General features: G+C 41.9%; 1 protein-coding gene across 1 annotated transcript in view; it reads left to right on the top strand.

Annotated features, from left to right (window-relative positions):
• il16 (interleukin 16) overlaps positions 1 to 18930 on the top strand; it is a 46119-nt gene that overhangs the window by 14768 nt on the left and 12421 nt on the right. Inside the window, exons 4-16 of the mRNA XM_079295266.1 lie at positions 744 to 887; positions 1039 to 1144; positions 2603 to 2751; positions 3639 to 3749; positions 4412 to 4526; positions 5241 to 5314; positions 6976 to 7210; positions 8633 to 8750; positions 11086 to 11218; positions 12864 to 12951; positions 14071 to 14294; positions 14454 to 14591; positions 16055 to 16207. Coding sequence (XP_079151392.1) covers positions 744 to 887; positions 1039 to 1144; positions 2603 to 2751; positions 3639 to 3749; positions 4412 to 4526; positions 5241 to 5314; positions 6976 to 7210; positions 8633 to 8750; positions 11086 to 11218; positions 12864 to 12951; positions 14071 to 14294; positions 14454 to 14591; positions 16055 to 16207 — 1788 coding nt within the window. The remainder of the gene's footprint in view (positions 1 to 743; positions 888 to 1038; positions 1145 to 2602; positions 2752 to 3638; positions 3750 to 4411; positions 4527 to 5240; positions 5315 to 6975; positions 7211 to 8632; positions 8751 to 11085; positions 11219 to 12863; positions 12952 to 14070; positions 14295 to 14453; positions 14592 to 16054; positions 16208 to 18930) is intronic.

Genomic DNA, 18930 nt, shown 5'->3' with positions numbered 1-18930 from the left:
TACCCTATATACTAGCGACATACTAATGAGCTACATTACAAAGCTCTATATTAAACAATACTGCTACTACTATAACTACACTATCATACTACTTTATATGACACTCTTTATCTACTCAAAGGTAAATGATCGATGGCCTTGTCTTGCCTCCTATCAGCTGAGTGCAGTTAAAGTGTCCTGATGAATTAAGTTGTTATTATAACTCAGGTTCAGGAACAAGACCACGCTTCCCCACCACTAATTTGATGACCTATGTCGTGTTGATACCACCACCCATGCCTCATTAAGTCAATCACCTGGGCAGACCTCTTTATGTGAGTCTAACCCCTTTCCCCTCCGTTTTACTAAGTTCTCCTGCAGGGTGTTTCTTTCGGTCAGACTGACCGACTAAAACTTACTCCAGTTGTCGAACAGTTAGATTGCTTACCACACTAGGGACTACGAGCTGAACCCCAGGCGATCCCGCCACAACGAAGACCTCGTTCATCCCTCTCCTCGACCCACTATCATCAAACCAAACAAGACCCTTAACCAGTCTTTCCTGCATTGTCCAGCCATTTCAAATTGTTCCTTACCAATGGCGTGATCTTTGTAGTATAGCGGGCTTTAGAACTGTACTGCTTTGTACTGCAAAAGCAGAATGTGTAGAGAGGACCATGGGAACTAATGAATTGCTGAAGTGGACTTTAAAGGTACATTCTGCCATTGACATGTCACATGACTGGCGTTTTTGTGTACTACAGGACACTTCCACATGTGAGGACACTCTATATTCACAAAGTCTGGCTGCAAACCTACCACATCCGGCTCTCATTTCCCCATCTGATCCTCAGTCATTGCCCGGATACACAGAGGAAGAACTCCTTGCCAACAACAACCACCTCAAGGTAAACTAATCTTTCACCGGGACTGTAATCTGACCCACTATTATATTTATATGTATGCCATCATTAAAAAATAATCTCATCTCACGTTGCAATTTTTTTGTGTCTTTTTGACATAGTGTGTGTCCATGTGTGTGTGCGTGTGTGTGTTTAGTTCTCCATCCCAGAGGTGAATGAAGAGAGGTGCTGGGACGCAGAGGAGACTGAGCAGAGCCCACCAGGACAGGTGGTCAGCAATAGGACACACCCCACCTCAACCAGTGTGTATCATACAGTTTTCACTCAAAAGTACAATTCACAATCACCTCTCATCCACCAAGAGGAGTGAGAACCATTTACTCGAATGTGAGCCAGTCGGATCTGTGTGGGAAGCTGCACGAACAGGAGGAGGCTGCTGTTCTGCATCTGAAGCTTTTAGAGTGTAAAGTAAATACAGATGATGGAAGGAGAGGGTGAGAGGGTGGACGGTGATGGGAAAATTGGTTCTAATATGTTTATTGTCTTCAGGGAGGTGTGAGGCCAGGGAGTAATATCCTTTTAGAACCAGGAAGCCACACCGCTTATGGGAAATGTGGTCCTAATTGTGAGAAATGCATGCACTTACAGTTCCAACGGCGTGAGATTGGAATAAACAGATTGTAAATGTCAGTGTGTATTTATCATCATACAAAGTATAACCTCTCAGTAATCAGGAAATCCCTCTACACTGTAATTCACTCCAATACATCGCTTCACTTTTGATGGCCACACAACCACAGTCGAAAGATTTTGTTTTCATCACGGCACGGCATTTGGTACTCAATGTCAGCAATAGGCAGGCATAACATATCAAACAATTTATAATAATCTCAGTATTCCTTGGTGAACAGAGGGGAGCTGCATGTATTCCAATGCAACATGCAAGAATTTGGAAATTAGGAGGCAGATTTCAGAGTTCTTATTGCAGCAGGACAAAGACTGTTGTTGTGTTCCAACAACAACCTGTAGTCCCTTCCAGAGATACAGATCGTGACAGTGGCGACTGTGGCTCAGTGTTAGAGCAGTTGAGCGGTTCCCCGGCTCAACTAGTCCATGTTGATATGAAGCAAGATACTGATGCAAGGTAGCCCCTTCCATCAGTGTATGAATGGGTGAATGATGACATGTAGTGTTAATGCGCTTTGAGTGGTTGGAAGACTAGAAAAGAGATATACAAGTACAGTTAATTTACCAGTGTGGGACGGGTCGGATGTTATTGTTATTGCATTTATCAGCAGCGACAGTGTGTGGCTGGTATTGTTTTCATCTTGGGAGTCATCACGACAAATTGTGGTCCTGAACAAGGGAACTACCTCAGAGGCAGTTTTATGTAATTGTCTGTCTTTCTGCGCTGGATGTAGGGGGGTGGGAAGTGGAAAAGTGGTCATTGGTCCCCCCACTTGATTTGATGTTGTAGCTGGTGTGATCCCAACATCTGTCAACAGACAGAGAGAGTTCCTGTGTTCCTGTGGTAGTTCCTGCTACAGGAATCATAACATGACGACACGCACACAGACTCACAAGGTGACAACAATACCAGCATAACCATCGTGGCTGCTAACTGAGCTCTTTTCAGAATCATAATGAAGAACTGGATCAACGTCAATGCTGGTCTAAATGCTGCTTTTGCTTCTTGTCTAACTAATAATTGACTTGACTTTAAACCTCATGTTCATCCTGATGACACTGTGTATAACCAGGTGTTCATCCTTACTGGATTGGGGATCTGGACAGCATCATCATGAAGACCCCAGAGCTGTATACTCCTCATCCTCATGGGAATGGGGGTTTCTATGGAAACAGGAAGTCTCTGTCCCAGCAGCTGGAGTTTCCTCATACCACTACACAAGTATTAGATCTTTCTAATATTCTAAACAGAATGCATGAAAGATCACACCTGACGACCACACATAAATATTGTTCACTTGTGCTCGTCCTATAAAGAAGAGAAAGCCTGCAAGGCTAAAATGAAGGCAGATGCAGAAAATCGATACCTAAACTGACACAAACAAAGTTTTATATATTTGTCCATTTTAGTTTGGTCAATAAGTCAATTTGACAAGCAAAAGCTGCTTTATTCTCCGCGGTCTATACTCTGTAGTGTTACACCCTCTTCTCCACCAGACTCTTCTGACACACCTGCTGATGTTTGATGTGTTCTGAAAAGTGAGACAGACTTGACTTCAGTAAAGTTGACACTTCACAGCACTACCAACTTGGTGAGCGAGCATATGCTCTAGGGCTGAAAAACTCCAAAGCCCCTCGTTTAGTGGGGTTAGCTGGTTTGAGCCATTTTGAAATGTACACTGCTAGAGCACAATACATGGCATGATCAGGTCCTTGGGGTGAGTCCTCAGACCTCTGATTTAAGTATTGGTTTGTTCTTTTTGCTTACTTGTTGCATGTTCTTAAAGAAGTTGGTATTTTATAAAATTAACCCACAGCAAATCTGGGGCCAGAAAAACGGAGAGTATGAGTCTGAAGTTTCTGTAATATGGAGCCTTTATTAATCCAGCCATGACTGGAGCAGGAAACTCACAGCAGTCAGTCTGATCAGTTTGCTGGTTAAAGAGAACAGTCAACAGGACAGACAGCAGCCCGGAGGTTCTGTCACTCATTAACATTACAGTGCGGTGTCGGTCAAAGGTCAAAGTACTACTACTTCCTGGGAGTAAAGGAAAAAAAAACATGACATAATCCCCTGCTGTGTGTGTGTTCCATGCTGCTCCTCTCCAGCCTGTTCAGCGTCCCTCCCGCTCTCTCAGCTCTGCCCAGCTAGTACACTCCTGCAGCAACATGCAAGCCTTCATAATCTGTAATGTTGTGCTGATGAAGGGCCATGGCAAGGTAGGAGTCCTCCACCACCACCACAACTTGAATTCATCACTGAATTTATGATATTGTGAGCAAGTGTTCCCACAGGTCTTCTCTCCCTTCTGCTCTTCAACACGTATAATATACTTCTTTCATGCTCTTTAACCGTTAACTGCAGACACTTTACCTCCCCACCACCCGAGTCCCATACCTCATGTGCAATTTTACATGTAATTATTATTCATTACATATTATTCATTGCTCTTGATTCATCAACTGGCCCACTTCATTTGTAATTCAGCAATACACTTTGATTGTAATCATTTTTATGGGATGCAAATAGTGCCTCTGGTTTTTATAGTTCAATGTGTCTACATTGTAGGTTGTTGATAGCGCTGTTGCTCATGCACACAACAACTTAAATGTCTTCACACCTCGTAGTGTGATTGTGAGCAAACTCCATCATCTCCTATTCTCCACACAAACTACTGTTTCCCAGGTCAAGAATGAACTTTCACACTCAACCAGTGTTCTAGTCTTAGTTTACTTCTGGTATCAATTATGTACCAGCATTGGACAAAATGTGAAACTACTCCTAATTTTATGATTATGATTCCAATTATGATTGTGATTATATTGTTGTTGATGTGAATCATTGCTGATGCTATTGATAATATGTCTGCTGCTGTTCCCAGGGTCTGGGCTTCAGTATAGTGGGTGGGAGGGACAGTATGTATGGACCAATGGGGATCTATGTCAAGACCATTTTCCCTGGAGGGGCAGCAGCTGCTGATGGAAGGCTGCAGGAGGGTAAGGGACAACATTCTGTGCATGAAGCTCATACACTCACTTTAGTGTTTGTGTCATTTGTCACAGTATTGTTTTCTATAATTTTCACCCAGCCGCTCTCTATTACTAATTATTGTAAAACACCTATTTCTTCTCACTTATTATCAGACACATACAGAAGCCCTGAGAGTGCACAGAGATATTAAAGCTCAGCTGGTAGAAAACATGAACGCCTTTAGTCCTCTTTCGAACATGGGATAGTGCTGCTCTTCAGCCTCTTGTGGCAGAAATTAGTATTACAACAAACAACACTGAATTCTTAAAATTTTGAAAGATTATCTTGGCAAAACATTTTTTTCTGAAGTTATCATTACAGGAGAGAAACATATTTCGATCAGACATAGAATATGGATCCCAGAACCTTTCTTCTCTCTCTTCCCTCGCAGGGCTTCTGTAGCTTCTGTCGTATATAAAAGCAGTTTCACTGTGTTGAGAAATGCTTGTTGAAAGGTAACCACATGTTAATGAAAGTGTACTAAAAGCTGTTGAAATCTCAGTTGAAGTGGAAGTTTTGGAGTAATGAAGTCTTACAGAGTGTAAATGTATTAGAAATGATGGGAACGCTTTTCCATAAGTCTTATCCATTTCAGATTTCTAAACTGTGTCAGTTGACATGTCACTGTGTAGATGCAGCCTTTAATTTAATGCTCTGAGATCTTTCTGTCGTCTGCACAGGTGATGAGATCCTGGAGCTGAATGGAGAGTCACTACATGGTCTGACTCATGATGAAGCACTTCACAAGTTCAAAGTAAGACTACTACATTATGATCCTGATAACAGTACTGGTTTTATCTGTATTTTGTAGTTGAAATGGATTTCTAGTTCTTGCATTTTAATACAATTTTAATGTACTGGATCCTCAAACCAATTGCCTGAAAGTATCCATTTTTGCAAGAGACCCACATATGTGTGCATGTGTACAACTGTACTAACTTAAGCCAGTTTCAAAACAATATCTCCAACTTTGTATCCTGAAAATGATGTTTATATACAACTTATTCGTAACAGCAAATACATTTTGAGGGAAACATGATGCAAGCTGGCTGTGGTTTTCTATTACTGTTACATTATGAGGAAATGTTGTTCGTTAATGTATCTGGCAAGTGGCAAGAATGTTGAAAGTGGACGTAAAATGTTCACAGACAATGTATTTCAATTGTTTTCTGCCATATCAGATTGCTATACAATGTCGGCAAATCAATTATAGCATTATCAAACTATCTTTAGGCTCTCACTGCACTTAGTTGAGGTAAAGATCACGTTCTGGTTTAATGAAGGAAAAGTTGATTTCCCAAACTCCAGGCTTTGAATGATAACGGGGGAAGAGGTGTAAGTCAAGCAGCACTCATCAGTGAAAACACATGCGTGGGTGAACTATGGCTGTGCAGGGCCTTTAAGATTATATATTACACAAAAACATAAATGAGAAAATATCTTTATGAAATATGATGCAGTGATTGAATGAACACGATAATACGCAGTTGACATTCACTCCAACTCCACCAGCTCCAACATTAAAATGCTCATTGACGCTGACAGGGTCCACCATGCGTAATAAATACTTTTTACTTTCGAGCATTACAAGTACATTTTTCTGATAATATGTATATACTTTTACTCCAGTAATATTTTAAATGCAGAACTTTTACTTGTAACAGACTGTTTTTACACTGAGGTATGACTACTGACTTAAATAAGGCATGTAAATACTTATTACACTAACAGTACATGAGTGCATGCGTGCATGTGGAGGGCAGACAAGTGGAAAGACAAAACAAACAAACAAGTGAAGGGAAATGAATGAATGCATGAAAAGAAAATGACAGTAACATGTAAAGAGAGTTGTGAGTTTTGCTATTCCACGAGTATAAAAGTGCTCCTAGCATAAATTCTCCGACATGCTGTTGTACACTTCTATATTGACGCTTCTCTTCGTGAGCGGGAGCATCCTTTCGGCTGTGTGTCGTGCTTACAGTGCTCATTGGGTAAAGATTGAGCCATCAGCTGTGCTTGTGCCCGTTCTCTTACCCACCCTGATGATGGCTCTGTGCTGAAATGTGTTGGTTGAATAAAGAGATCACACTTGATCCTGTCTTACTTGAGCACCTGGTTGGCTGATTAAGAAGTGACAGCCCGATCCTTCCTGAAGCCATTATTTAAAAGTGTCCCACTAGAGGATTTACGAATAGTTATTATCGAATAACTATGACTTTGGTTTAAAATGTCTTTCTGTTTAAATAATAGAATGATTGAGTTTATTAGGACGACACACAAAAAGTATTCTAACAGATTAAACATCATATTCAGTTTTCGGTGGGCAGTTAATAGGGGCCCAGAGATCAAACTCAGCCAGCGAACATTTCTACAAGCATTTAGCATTGATTTGAAATATTCACTGTCTTTGTGCAGCAAATCAAAAAGGGCCTGCTGACTGTGGTGGTGAGGACAAGCCTGCGTGTGGGGGCCCTGTGTGGTCAGTCGCAGGTAGCTCAGCTATGCAGGTCACGCTCCCTCAGCTCCACCACAGGCATGGCCAGCGCCAGCGCTGACATCGGAGACTACAACTACCTGAACAACGCATGCAGTAACACACTGAGTGCTAAGCCCAGAGACCGCATCATGATGGAGATCATCCTGCAGAAAGGTAAGACACAGGGTGGGGGGCGGGGCTACAGGGATTAGACTCTTTCCTAGCATTCAGAGAACCCACACTGGAACAGTCTAGCAAGTGTGCAGAAGAAATTTACCTTTTTTATCTTCTTTTTTTTACTTAATTAGAATAATTCAGTACATTATCAGTTCTAGTAGGAATATTCATTTTGGAATCCTCAAAACAATATACACAGATTCAAAACCTGTGCAAAAAATGAATAAAATCAACAAGGATTTCCATGATTGTTACAATTGATAAACCTACAAAACATACAAAACAATTCATATGCACACCTCAAAGTTACAGACAGCTGTTGCTGTGCCACTGGCTTGCCACCATCCTCTCGCTATGTACTGAGTAAGTTGGCTCCATAAGTGATTATTGAGAGTGGCAGTTAGTTCGTTTTTGACCTGCTGAACCAGACCAATATTATTTAGTTCATCGCTTATACACAGCGCTAGCTTCATCATTATTTAGCGAGCTAATGTTGGCAAACAGACACATAGCGGACACAAAGTGGGTGAAGTCCCTGTAATCTCAGCTCTGGAGCCTGTGACGAGCGCTGCTTTCTCACGCCTCGTTGTGATGTTGCACAGAACACATGCATCCTTGTAAATCCTCTGAACGAAGGATTCAGTCCTTGGTAGAATTAGAAGGATCCTTGACATTAGAGCAGTTCTTCAGGGGATTCAATGACGTACCATGTTTGAAAACCGTTGAAGGATCCTTCAATGACCTTGAGAAACACCCATTAATTAATTGTTGACATCTTTTTGGTATTTTACCATTTGAAGTTTCCACCTAGAGTTATTCTGATGGGAAGAGTTGCTTGCTTTTCTGGGTTTCATCTGACAATAGAAAGAACATTTAGTAGATTTATTATTATTGGTTTTGTTTTTGTCACTGCAGAAAAAAATAAGCAATTTTAAGATTTTACAAAAATGGTCAAAAGATGGATCCTGCATTTGCCATAATGCAACCAATTGCATCTTTTGGGTATACCGTCCTGGTAAATAACCACATCTTTAAAACACCAAACTGCTCAGTTGTGATTCAGGCTTTCTGTTGCACAGGTCAGTCTTCACAAAGGTCCTCACACTCCTCACGCTGGTAAACTGCATGTAGTGGTAAAATCAATTGTGTTCCATTTTTAGACATCACTCCAGGCTCTGGTAACTGATGATAGCCATTAGTCATCGTTGTTTTTGCATTTTACAGACTAAATGATTGATTGATCGATCAGTAATGAAAGCAGTTATTAGTCTCAGCTCTAAAAGACGGATTTCCAAGGCTGTGCTGTGGTTTGTTGGGGTGTAAATGCTAAATCTCTTGAAATGAAACCTTTAATTATAGACAGTATTATAATGAGTCATATCATTATAAATGTTTACAAATGCATGTGTCATTTCCTAGAGGCTGGTGTTGGTCTGGGTATTGGACTGTGCTGTGTTCCATCTGGTGACGGGTGCCCAGGGATCTACATCCTCACCCTCTCTCCAGGATCGGTGGCTCACATGGATGGTAGACTGCGGTAAGCATTCATTACTACAGCACAAACATGTCTATACTGATGAAGTGTGTACAGTAAGTTGGTCAGTAACGCACACCGTAAGAGTTCTCCAGTTCCCAGTGAAAAGGAAAATGTGTGCGGTGCGCAGTGAATCAAATCCTTTGCATTTGATTGGGCCGCTAAAAAGTGGGCGGGTTTAGAATACAGGGCGATACGGAGCTGCAGAGGACTGTGGCTCCAGACATCACCCTTGATGCTAAATGTTGCAGATTGATTGATGGACGGATGTCATGATTGGAACATGGTTGGAATTGTTTGGTACTAGCTTACATAGGCACACATCATATTAACATAGTTGTACAGGGAGAAAGGATGATGAAGGTAGAGAGATTGGATTTTGAAATAAAAATACAAAGAAGTTGTTTTTTAAATATATTTTTTTAAACATTGTTTTTAAATATTTGTTTTGTGTGACATCAGAATCAGAAACCATTCATTGCCAATGTACGTTGCACATACAAGGAATTTGTCAACAATCAACACAGTGCAAAAAATAGAAACATATTCAAATTTACAATAGAATATAAAATAAAATATAGTGCACAACAAACAGATAGCAGTACTATAAATGAAGTATGATGAAGTGTAATGTAAAGTGTCAAGTGTGTTAAATAAAGAAACAGGGAAGGGATGTGCAGGGGATGTCAGAGTCAGTGGGGTGGTACAGAGGCATGAGCCCCTGCTGAGCTGGGGGAGGGGAGCCTGGTGGTTTGGGGCTGGTTGATGGAGCCGTGGGGGTCAGGACTGTCCCTTTGTCTTTCAAATCTACAACAGAACTCGTTCAGCTTGTCTGCCAGGCATAGTTCGTTCATGGAGGAGATGGTTTTAGGTTTGTTGGTGATCTGTCTCAGGCCTCTCCAGACAGAAGCAGAGTCACTTGCTGAGAGCTTCAATACAATTAGGAGTATTCTTTTAAATAATGTACTGTATATGTTATTTGTCATATCTTCTGTGCCTAACAGATCATTAGGTTAACCACCCATTGCTACAACAACATGTAAGAAGAGTTTCATAGCAGCTCTCTTGTAGCACCTGGCAGCAGAGTCAAGTTTGCAGACGACACAACTCTGGTAGGTCTCATCACCAACAACGATGAGACCCACTATAGGAAGGAGGTCAGCCTTCTGACCACGTGGTGCAGAGACAACAACCTCCTTCTGAATAACAGCAAGACCAAGGAGATTATTGTTGACTTCCGGAGAGGCCACACTCAACACCCACCACTGACCAGCAATAGTGCTGACATAGAGAGAGTGAGCAGCACCAAATTCCTGGGGGTGGACATCAGTGAGGACCTCTCGTGGACAGCCAACACAACATCACTGGCAAAGAAAGCCCAGAGGCGCCTCTACTTTCTCCGCAAACTGAAGAAGGCAAGACCACCCCCACCCATCATGTGCACCTTTTACCGAGGCACCATTGAGAGCATCCTGACAAACTGCATCACTGTGTGGAAGCTGCACTGACTACAACAGGAAAGCCCTGCAGCGCATAGTGAACACAGCTGGAAGGATCATTGGTGCCTCACTCCCCTCCCTGCAGGACATATATGACACTCGCCTCATCCGCAAAGTGACCATGATTGTGCGCGACTCCAGCCACCCCTCACACAGTCTCTTCAGCCTCCTGCCCTCTGGGAGAAGACACCGGAGCCTCCGTGCTCGCACCACCAGACTCTCAAACAGCTTCGTCCACCAGGCTGTTAGGAAGCTGAACTCTCTGAAATCTCTCCCTCCTCTCTTTTAAGACTCCCCATGTCCAACTGCTGCTAAATACAGATTGATAGTTTTTTTGTTTTTTTCTCTTATTATATATATTTATTGTCTAAATGTTTTTTAACGTTTTTTAATCTATTGCACTGTATTCACTTTATATGTTTATGTGTTGGACTAGAGAGAAACGTCTTTTCAACTCCCCTGTATGTTCAGTACATTGTGGAATTGACAATAAAGCAAACTTTGAAACTTTTGAAACTTTGAAACTTTGAAACAGAGGAAGCGTAGGCGTTGGTCGAGCTCCCGTGTGTGTGTGTCCTCAGCGGGCTACCTTCTGCTGGGAGGTCCACGCTGGCCCTGGAGAGCCAGTGTGGTGGTATGATGAGCTGATCCTCGAGAGAGCTTTGCAGACAAATGGCAAGAAATAGCAAAGACAGATGAGCTATCTGTACCTATCTAGTAACGACCTCCAAAGACACCGCATCCAAAAGAAGGGTGTTTTTGTTCTGACATTTTATAGACCAAACATTTAATCAGTGCACATGCATTCACTTTCCTGAACTGTCCCTCCCTTCCTTCAGATGTGGGGATGAGATCATGGAGCTCGACCACACTGTGGTTTACAGCATGGTGCTGAATGACGTCTACACAGTACTGAGCCAGTGCACACCAGGTCCAGTCCACGTCATCATCAGTCGACACCCCGACCCCAAAGTATGCAATACCTCATTCACTCAAACCAGCCTGTGCTGCCTCAGTGTTAATGTGGCTTCATGGCTTACACTGCAGGCCTCTGTGCTGTCAGCATGGATTGTAATTTGACTGTGTGTGTGTGTGTGTGTGTGTGTGTGTGTGTGTGTGTGTGTGTGTGTGTGTGTGTGTGTGTGTGTGTGTGTGTGTGTGTGTGTGTGTGTGTGTGTGTGTGTGTGTGTGTGCGTGTGTGTGCGTGTGTCAAAGAAGACTGAATATAAATCCATGCTAGCTCTGTGAAGCTGTACTGAGGAGCAGCAGGGCTTTAAGCAAAATACTAACATCTGCATGCTAACATTCTTATAATGACTAGCTGTTGTTTAGCAGGTATCATGTGTACAGTGTTCTATTTTTATTTTTTAGCCTGTTAGCATAGTAACATCTGCTAATTATTACAAACACTAGCTTGCAGTGGCGGCTGGCCAATAGAGGGCCATGGGGCGTGGTCCGACCTTGAGCCACACCAAAAAAAACAATTATAATAATGATAAATTATACAAATTGTCAATATTTATGTTTTTGAACTGTGGAATGTACCCAGTAATATATGTAAAATATGATATCTGTGCAAAATATATGCTTTTCCTGCTCGTCCTCTCCACCTGTGTGCTCGTCTGCTCGTCCTCTCTGCCTGTGTGCAGCAGTTTAGCCAATTGCTGATTGAAGATATAAATGAGTGACATACAAGTTAGCTATCAGGGCCCTCAAATAGATTCAGAGTGGGGCAAAAACTATTTGGCCCCCCTAGCTGCGTGTTCTCGTCAGAAGAAGTCTCTACAGGCGAGCGCGAGCTAATTTAACATCAGTATTCACAACTACACTTCATGTTTACTTCTCCTGATCTTTACCTCCTATAACAAGGTCCATAGGGGCATCTCAATAAATAAACATGTTATATTATATTATATAAGTGTTATTTACTGCTTTTTTTCGTGTTGGAATAAATGTTAAATATTTAACTGCAAAGTAATAATGCGTGTTTGATACTTTTGATACATTTTTTTGCATTAAATCACACTGGGGTGTTTGCTGAAATTGCTAGGATGGCCCGACCTAGAAAATGTTCCACCAGCCGCCACTGCTAGCTTGTATTTGAACGGATTGATTTTGTGTGCCTGTCTAAACAAAGGCTGAAGTGTGCTGGAGAATGTAAACTCCTCCTCGGGTCATTAAAACACAAAGAATCCCCAGACACTCCCGTCAACATGACATCTGTGTTCTACATTCTACCTATGACTCTGCAACACACTAGTCTAATATGTGTTTCCCACAACAGTAGAAATCACCTTTAAAAAGTACAATACAAATCGATTTATTTTGTGAAATGACATGTGCAGTTCTCTCTCTCTTCCTGAGAAGATGAGTTGGGGGAAAGGAAGTCGTCTCTTAAAGAGACAGGCAAGATAACAGCGGTGTCTGACAGAGGGCAATTACAGGGACCTTCAGACAGTGTGAGAAAATGAAAGCATGCTCACGTGTTCTAGGGGGAAACCAAAATACGAGGATGAACCTGAAAGATATGTCTCCTTTAAAATGTTTGTGAGTTGCCTCGAGCACCAAAACTTTTCCTCAACCTGACTTATTCATTCCAATATTCTGTGTGTCACAGGTATCAGAGCAGCAGCTGAATGATGCTATCGCTCAGGCTGTGGAAATCAGCAAACTGAGAAAGGATAAGAGCCAGTGGAGCATTGATGGTGAAATATGTATTTGGTTATTATTCATTTTCCACAGCCACATAGGACCATGGCACGGCTGGGTCGTCAGCTCCCACCATGTTTATCTGAACTCAAGTTGTCATACTCTTGTTGCCTTGTACACTTATTAGTATGCACAAATTGTGCATACTTCTTTGTAGATGGGTGCTTTTCTTAGAAATAACTGTTGTACTTACTATACTGTACTATAACTTTCATTTTACTGAAGTTGAACTTGATTTTGTTGAACTTCCATAAAGTAGGGGGACACACCATAGATGAATTGAAAAATGTTCAAAATGTATCCAGCAGAAACCGAGATGTGGTGAATTTTAGATCCTTATGGGGTCTATACTCCAAAAACTTTGGATCCTACACTTCCCATAATGCAACTCAATCATAATGCGAGAAATTTAGCAACTTATTCAAACCATCAAGAAAAGGCAAAAAGGCAAGACATATATTCAAAGAGTCTTTATTTCATTGTTCTTAACTCCCAGTGGTGCTCACAGTAATCTCAGTCTCCTCTGCCAACAGTACGGCGACAATGACTAAGCTTGACTAAGCTAATGAGCGTGCAATGATATCACCAATATGCAAATGAACACATGACGTCACCTGGCTACTTTTAGCTACTTTTGGAGCTACTGCTAGCTACTTCTTTGGAAAAGAGTTGGCAGCACTTCTCAGGACACTGCATTTTGTTTTCCACAGTTACTGTGGTTGTTCCACTGTCCACCATTTCCACTGGGTATAGTAACTATAAAACTCACATTAATAATTTGGTAAAAACAAACGCAAAAGCACTATCTTCTTTCGGTTTTGGTTGGACAATAGTCCAATGGACGCACTTCCTTTGTGCAGTGATTGGAGCCTTCATTTTCCCTGAGATCGTAGCAGGCAGACAGAACTGCACAGTGAAAACGAGGCTTAAAAGGAACCAATCTAAACGCTGATGGTGAAATTTAATTCTGAGTGAGAAGTTTAAGCGAAAAAACGTGTTTACTGCCACATTAATCAGCATCACGCACATTTTTCTCAAGGAATGGGTGTCTAGTTTTCATCAGAATTATATAATAACTTTATTTCTTTTTTTAATCATTTGTTATTTTGTCTCAGGGCTACGTAGACCGGAGTCTTGCTCTCACAGCCGGCACAGATGTGAACGTTATCTGGAGAGGAGTTTCAGTCAGCTGACGGTTCGACGAGCACAGAAGACCATGACCCGCTCCTGCAGCGACAACACCAACGGTCCTAACCACAACCACTGCCTCACCATACACAGCCTTCACAACACACAGCATAACCCATCAGCTCGTGTCCACAGCCTAGACACACCCAAGGTAACCAAATGTGCGGCAGGATGTATTGAGAGGGTTCCTATTAAAGTTTCTGGGATCAGATGAACGTTTGTTTCTGGGAAATCTATCAGAATCCGAGTAATCTCCTATTTTGAAATGATGTGTTTCTCATGTTATCCCTGTCCCATTCTTGTTGTGTAGTCTATGAGAGAGACATGGTCTGACAACAGACTGTCAGTGCCTGTGTATCCTGATGAAGACTATAACCTCCCGTACAACGCTGCTGCTGCCAACCTGTCCAGTCAGCAGGTCCTGGATCTGGCCTCAAGGGGCTTTAAGGTAGCCCATCCATCCATGCATCAATCCATCCATTCATCCATCCATCCATTCACGCATCCACTCATGGAGTCATCCATCCATCAATCCATCCATGCATGCATCCATCCATCCATCCATCCATCCATCCATGCATGCATCCATCCATCCATCCATCCATCCATCCATCCATCCATCCATCTACGCATCCACTCATGGAGTTATCCATCCATCCATCCATCCATCATCCTTCCTTGCCTCCATTCATGCATGCAAGCACACATCCATTAATCACAGTCATGGGGGGCTGGGGCCTCAATACAGAAAAATATCCAAACTGCTTATCTAAGTTCAAGTTTCAAAGATAGGAAAATCATATCTTCTTATTCATCCATCCACGCATCCATGCATCCACTCATGCATCCATGCATCCATCCTTGCATGCTTAGTGTAAGTTTCAGAGATAGGAAAATCATATCTTCCAATTGCAGAAGCAATTCCTTAACTCATGTATATGTCCTATCCGATATCTTAACTTAAGAAATCCTAACTAAACAGTAATTCTTCAGTCAGCACTCATCCTGTCCTGCCTGTATCTTCGATTAGCGTGTACTGGTAGGCTACCCGAGATGTTACTGGATAGCTAGCTAGCTTTCATGGACAAAAAAGATGGGCGTTTAATTTTACCTATGGCACTAATAGTGTCGCCGTAAATGAGGAAACCCCACCTTTTTGGGTGAGTTATCTTCTCAATTCACCAAATGTAGCATGTCAATCAAATTCAAAATTAATTGTCTTGTCAGTCGACATATACTTGGTCCTGGAAATGCAAAGTGTCATCATACAGTATACTATCATTATATTATGCCAAAGTGGCAGAAACGAGAAAACGACCCACACCTTCATCTCGTCTTCCCCAAAGCCGGGAGACCACAAGGAGAAGGAGAAAAGCGGTCAGTAGGGCAGCCCTCCAGGTTTAGACCGCCAATGCTGGTAGGATTGGCTGTAACATGGCTGAATTTGTGCTAACTGCTAACTGGGGGTACCTCTCCTGGAGCTGCTGAATGCTTCACTGCTGCCTGGAGACGAGGCGAGGGTGCGAGTCGTATTTGTGTTTCGTATTTGTGTTTCTGCCACTTTCTATTAATCCAATAAACAAACTATCAAAACTCACTCAGACCATGGATGTTTTATTGGCAAGCCCTGGAGCAGCTCTACTCTTCATTCTCTTGACTGAAAGCAGACTGGACGCTACAGTGACACACTATGGCCTATTTCAGGAAAGGATAGGCCGCACCTTGCTGATTGGCAGTGATATCCGCAGCACAAAAAAATCCGTCACATATCACACAGCATTATGTCAAAACGGTTTCTTCTTGAAATTCTTTTAATGACCATGGTTACATTTCTGAATGTTTCAATAGAAATTCTGGCCAGATACTGCATGTTGCATATTTAACGCCTGCAATAGAGCTGTGTGTCTGTAGTTCACCTGCAGGGCGCGTGCTGCTCCACGTCGGTACTGCTGGCCTCAGGATGTGACCAGTGAGGAGGGTTATAATGGAGACTCCAGTGGCTCCAGTAGAGGATCCCCGGTTAGAGATGGAGGACTGGAGTCATCATCACACAGCAGCTGCCAGGTACACCAGTCTAAATACAGCTGATCTACACTTTTGTTCTTTTTGCATATTTGCTAGTATTTACTCTTCAAGATTTTATTGTTTAAAAGCTTTCATTTTTCTATGATTGTACACTTATCTACTATGTCACACATTTTCAATTGTCCCTTGACTAGTCAGGCATTGCTTTGAGGGTACCAGTGGCGGGCCGTTCATTTTATACCTGGGCCTTCACTGCTGTCCTACAGTTGAAACACAGCTACCATTATTATTTGTTTCGTGTAAAAATTAAGCTCAATACCTATAAATGCACTAACTGCAGAGAATACGGCGAGAGTGTGTCTCCTCTCTTCTCTGACTGCAGCGCGAGTAGCCGCCTGTGAGTGCTTTGGGGCGGCTCACGGCAGCACCCGCTGCTCGTTCACCACAGTGCAGAACGTACGTGCTTTCATGTCAGAGTCAAAACACCAGAAAAGTCTCCAACACCAGAACAAGTCGCTAGATTTGTCACGAGTAGCTTTTGACAAAAAAAGTCTTTATGAGGGTTCAGAAAGTCGCTAGATTTAGCGAGAAAGTCGCCACGTTGGCAACACTGGCACCAGCTAAATATGTCCCCAGAGCAACATTGGACAGAACAATGGTTCCTATCACATATAAACGAAAATCCATCTTCATAAAAAGAAGTTGTACAAATGACAATATATAAACAAGCATCTTAAAGCTACTGCAGATGTAAAAACAAGAGCAGTTCACTTACCAGAGCTGCTGTTCACTATTTAAAGACAAAGTCCATCCTCCTTTCTTTTTAACAAAGAGGTTAATCTCACGGTTGTTCAGTACATCCGTGTGTTTTAGTTCCAGTAAGAAGTCCTTCTCCATTCATGGACGCCAGTGAAGACAGTCGAGCCTCCCCAGTTGTATTTCTTGATTACGTTTTAATGCGTTTGAGGGCTGAAAATGTCCGCTCTGATATGTCAAAGAATACGCCCAACATGTCAAACTAAAGATCTGATTGGTTGAAGACTATGACAATAAACAATATCGTCCCCATTTACTTAAACTGCGGATGGATTCACTTGTGAGTCTGCAGGCCTGTGGCCTCTGTTCTTACCTAGAGACACAGAGGTGAAATCTGATTGGATAAAAGCTCTACTTAAAACAAGCTGCACTGGAAGCAGAGCAACTGAGGAAGACAGTAGCTGTGCAATGAGAAAATAAGATAATGGGAAAAATATTTTTATAAATTATAATACATGTCGTGTATTTATGAAAAATTATTAAATTATAAAATAGCTATAACTTTGTGATTCTGTCTAGGCCAGCAGAGAAGGCCTTGCAGGCCCTGACGGCCCACCACTGGAGGGTACCCTGTGGAAATTTGACAAAACATAGTCATCTGCCTTGTTTTCATCCATTTTGCTAACTAGCAACTTGCTGTTGCATTGCTCCATTTCTTTGCTGTTAATCAGTGGGCATTGCAACACGTGCATGGACGCAGCCATCTGTCAAAGTTAGGGACCGAAAAAGAGAAATTAAATATTAGATTTGAAATTATCCCAAACCAATCCAGATCCAGATCCTTCTTCTGTATCTGTCAGGTGTAGGTCGGGTAGCAAAATGTTTGTGTTATTCCAATGTTTGCCATTTTAGTGTCAAGATGTACAAAACACATCTGAAGAAAATACAAATCACAATCACCCATTTTTCATCATGTAGCCATTAATATATAAAACTTGCATCTACTGGATTGGAGAGCTGGACAAGATGCTGCTCCAATCAGGATCCTTCGGATGCTAATCAGGAAGTGGGATGGGCATATGGTAACCAATCTAGAATGTTCTACATTTAAAAGAAACTAGGAGGGTGAGACACTGAGGGCATTGGCTGTGGCTGTAACAAGCTTGCGCTGTCTGCGAGATGCTGCACAGAAAGCTCATTTGATTTATCAATCAGTATCTCAGTTCAGGGACCATAACAAGATTTTAAAATGATGTGTGAGACCATCTGCATCAGTATTCTTTTTAACTTCCACACAGAGATGACAGGGACAGGGATTCTGCTACTTTCTCAATGTCCTGATCCCCCTTATATTAATCATGTTTCCTTCAATGTATCATGCTTTTTCTGAAAAGAGTGACATGTAACACACTGCTCTCCTTTCACTGCCGGCAGTTCTTCAGCAGTATTTACAAAGCCTTGAGAAAGATCTGGAGGTTACTCTCAAGGAATGTATGTTAAGTGATGTGGCTTCCAGTGTTTTGGTGGTGAATGCATGCTGAACACCTTTGGCTTTTTAGGATTTAATGAAACGTAAAGCTGTCAGCCTAGTGTGTGAGTGTTAAACTGGCAATACTCTATAAAAATAAATGTCATAAACCGATTGAAAAACATATTATTACTTACTATCTTGTGGAAAGCTCATAATTACACAACCCTATCAGAAAAGAACATTGGGCCTCCCAGTGAGTACCAACCAGAATTTCAACGGTGATAGTTTAAAACTGGTTGTATCAGGTCTGAAGCACACTCTTATATTGCTCCTGTACGATGTCCTGAAAAGCTTCTTGTTGGCAGCACACGGTCTATATAGTTTCATGTTTATGCAATTTTATAAAAAACATGTAATGCTTCTTCGTGTAGACCACATTTTGCTGACCAGTATAATATGACGTTGGAGGAATACGTTGACAGTAATCAGTATCGTCTCTCTTTCAACCTACAACTAAACAAATTATCAAACTAAT

This window comes from Melanostigma gelatinosum (genome assembly GCF_949748355.1).
Source record: "Melanostigma gelatinosum genome assembly, chromosome: 2".
Lineage (NCBI taxonomy): Eukaryota > Metazoa > Chordata > Actinopteri > Perciformes > Zoarcidae > Melanostigma > Melanostigma gelatinosum.
The sequence above is the reverse complement of the archived record's forward strand: the minus strand, read 5'-3'. Positions and strand labels throughout refer to the sequence as shown.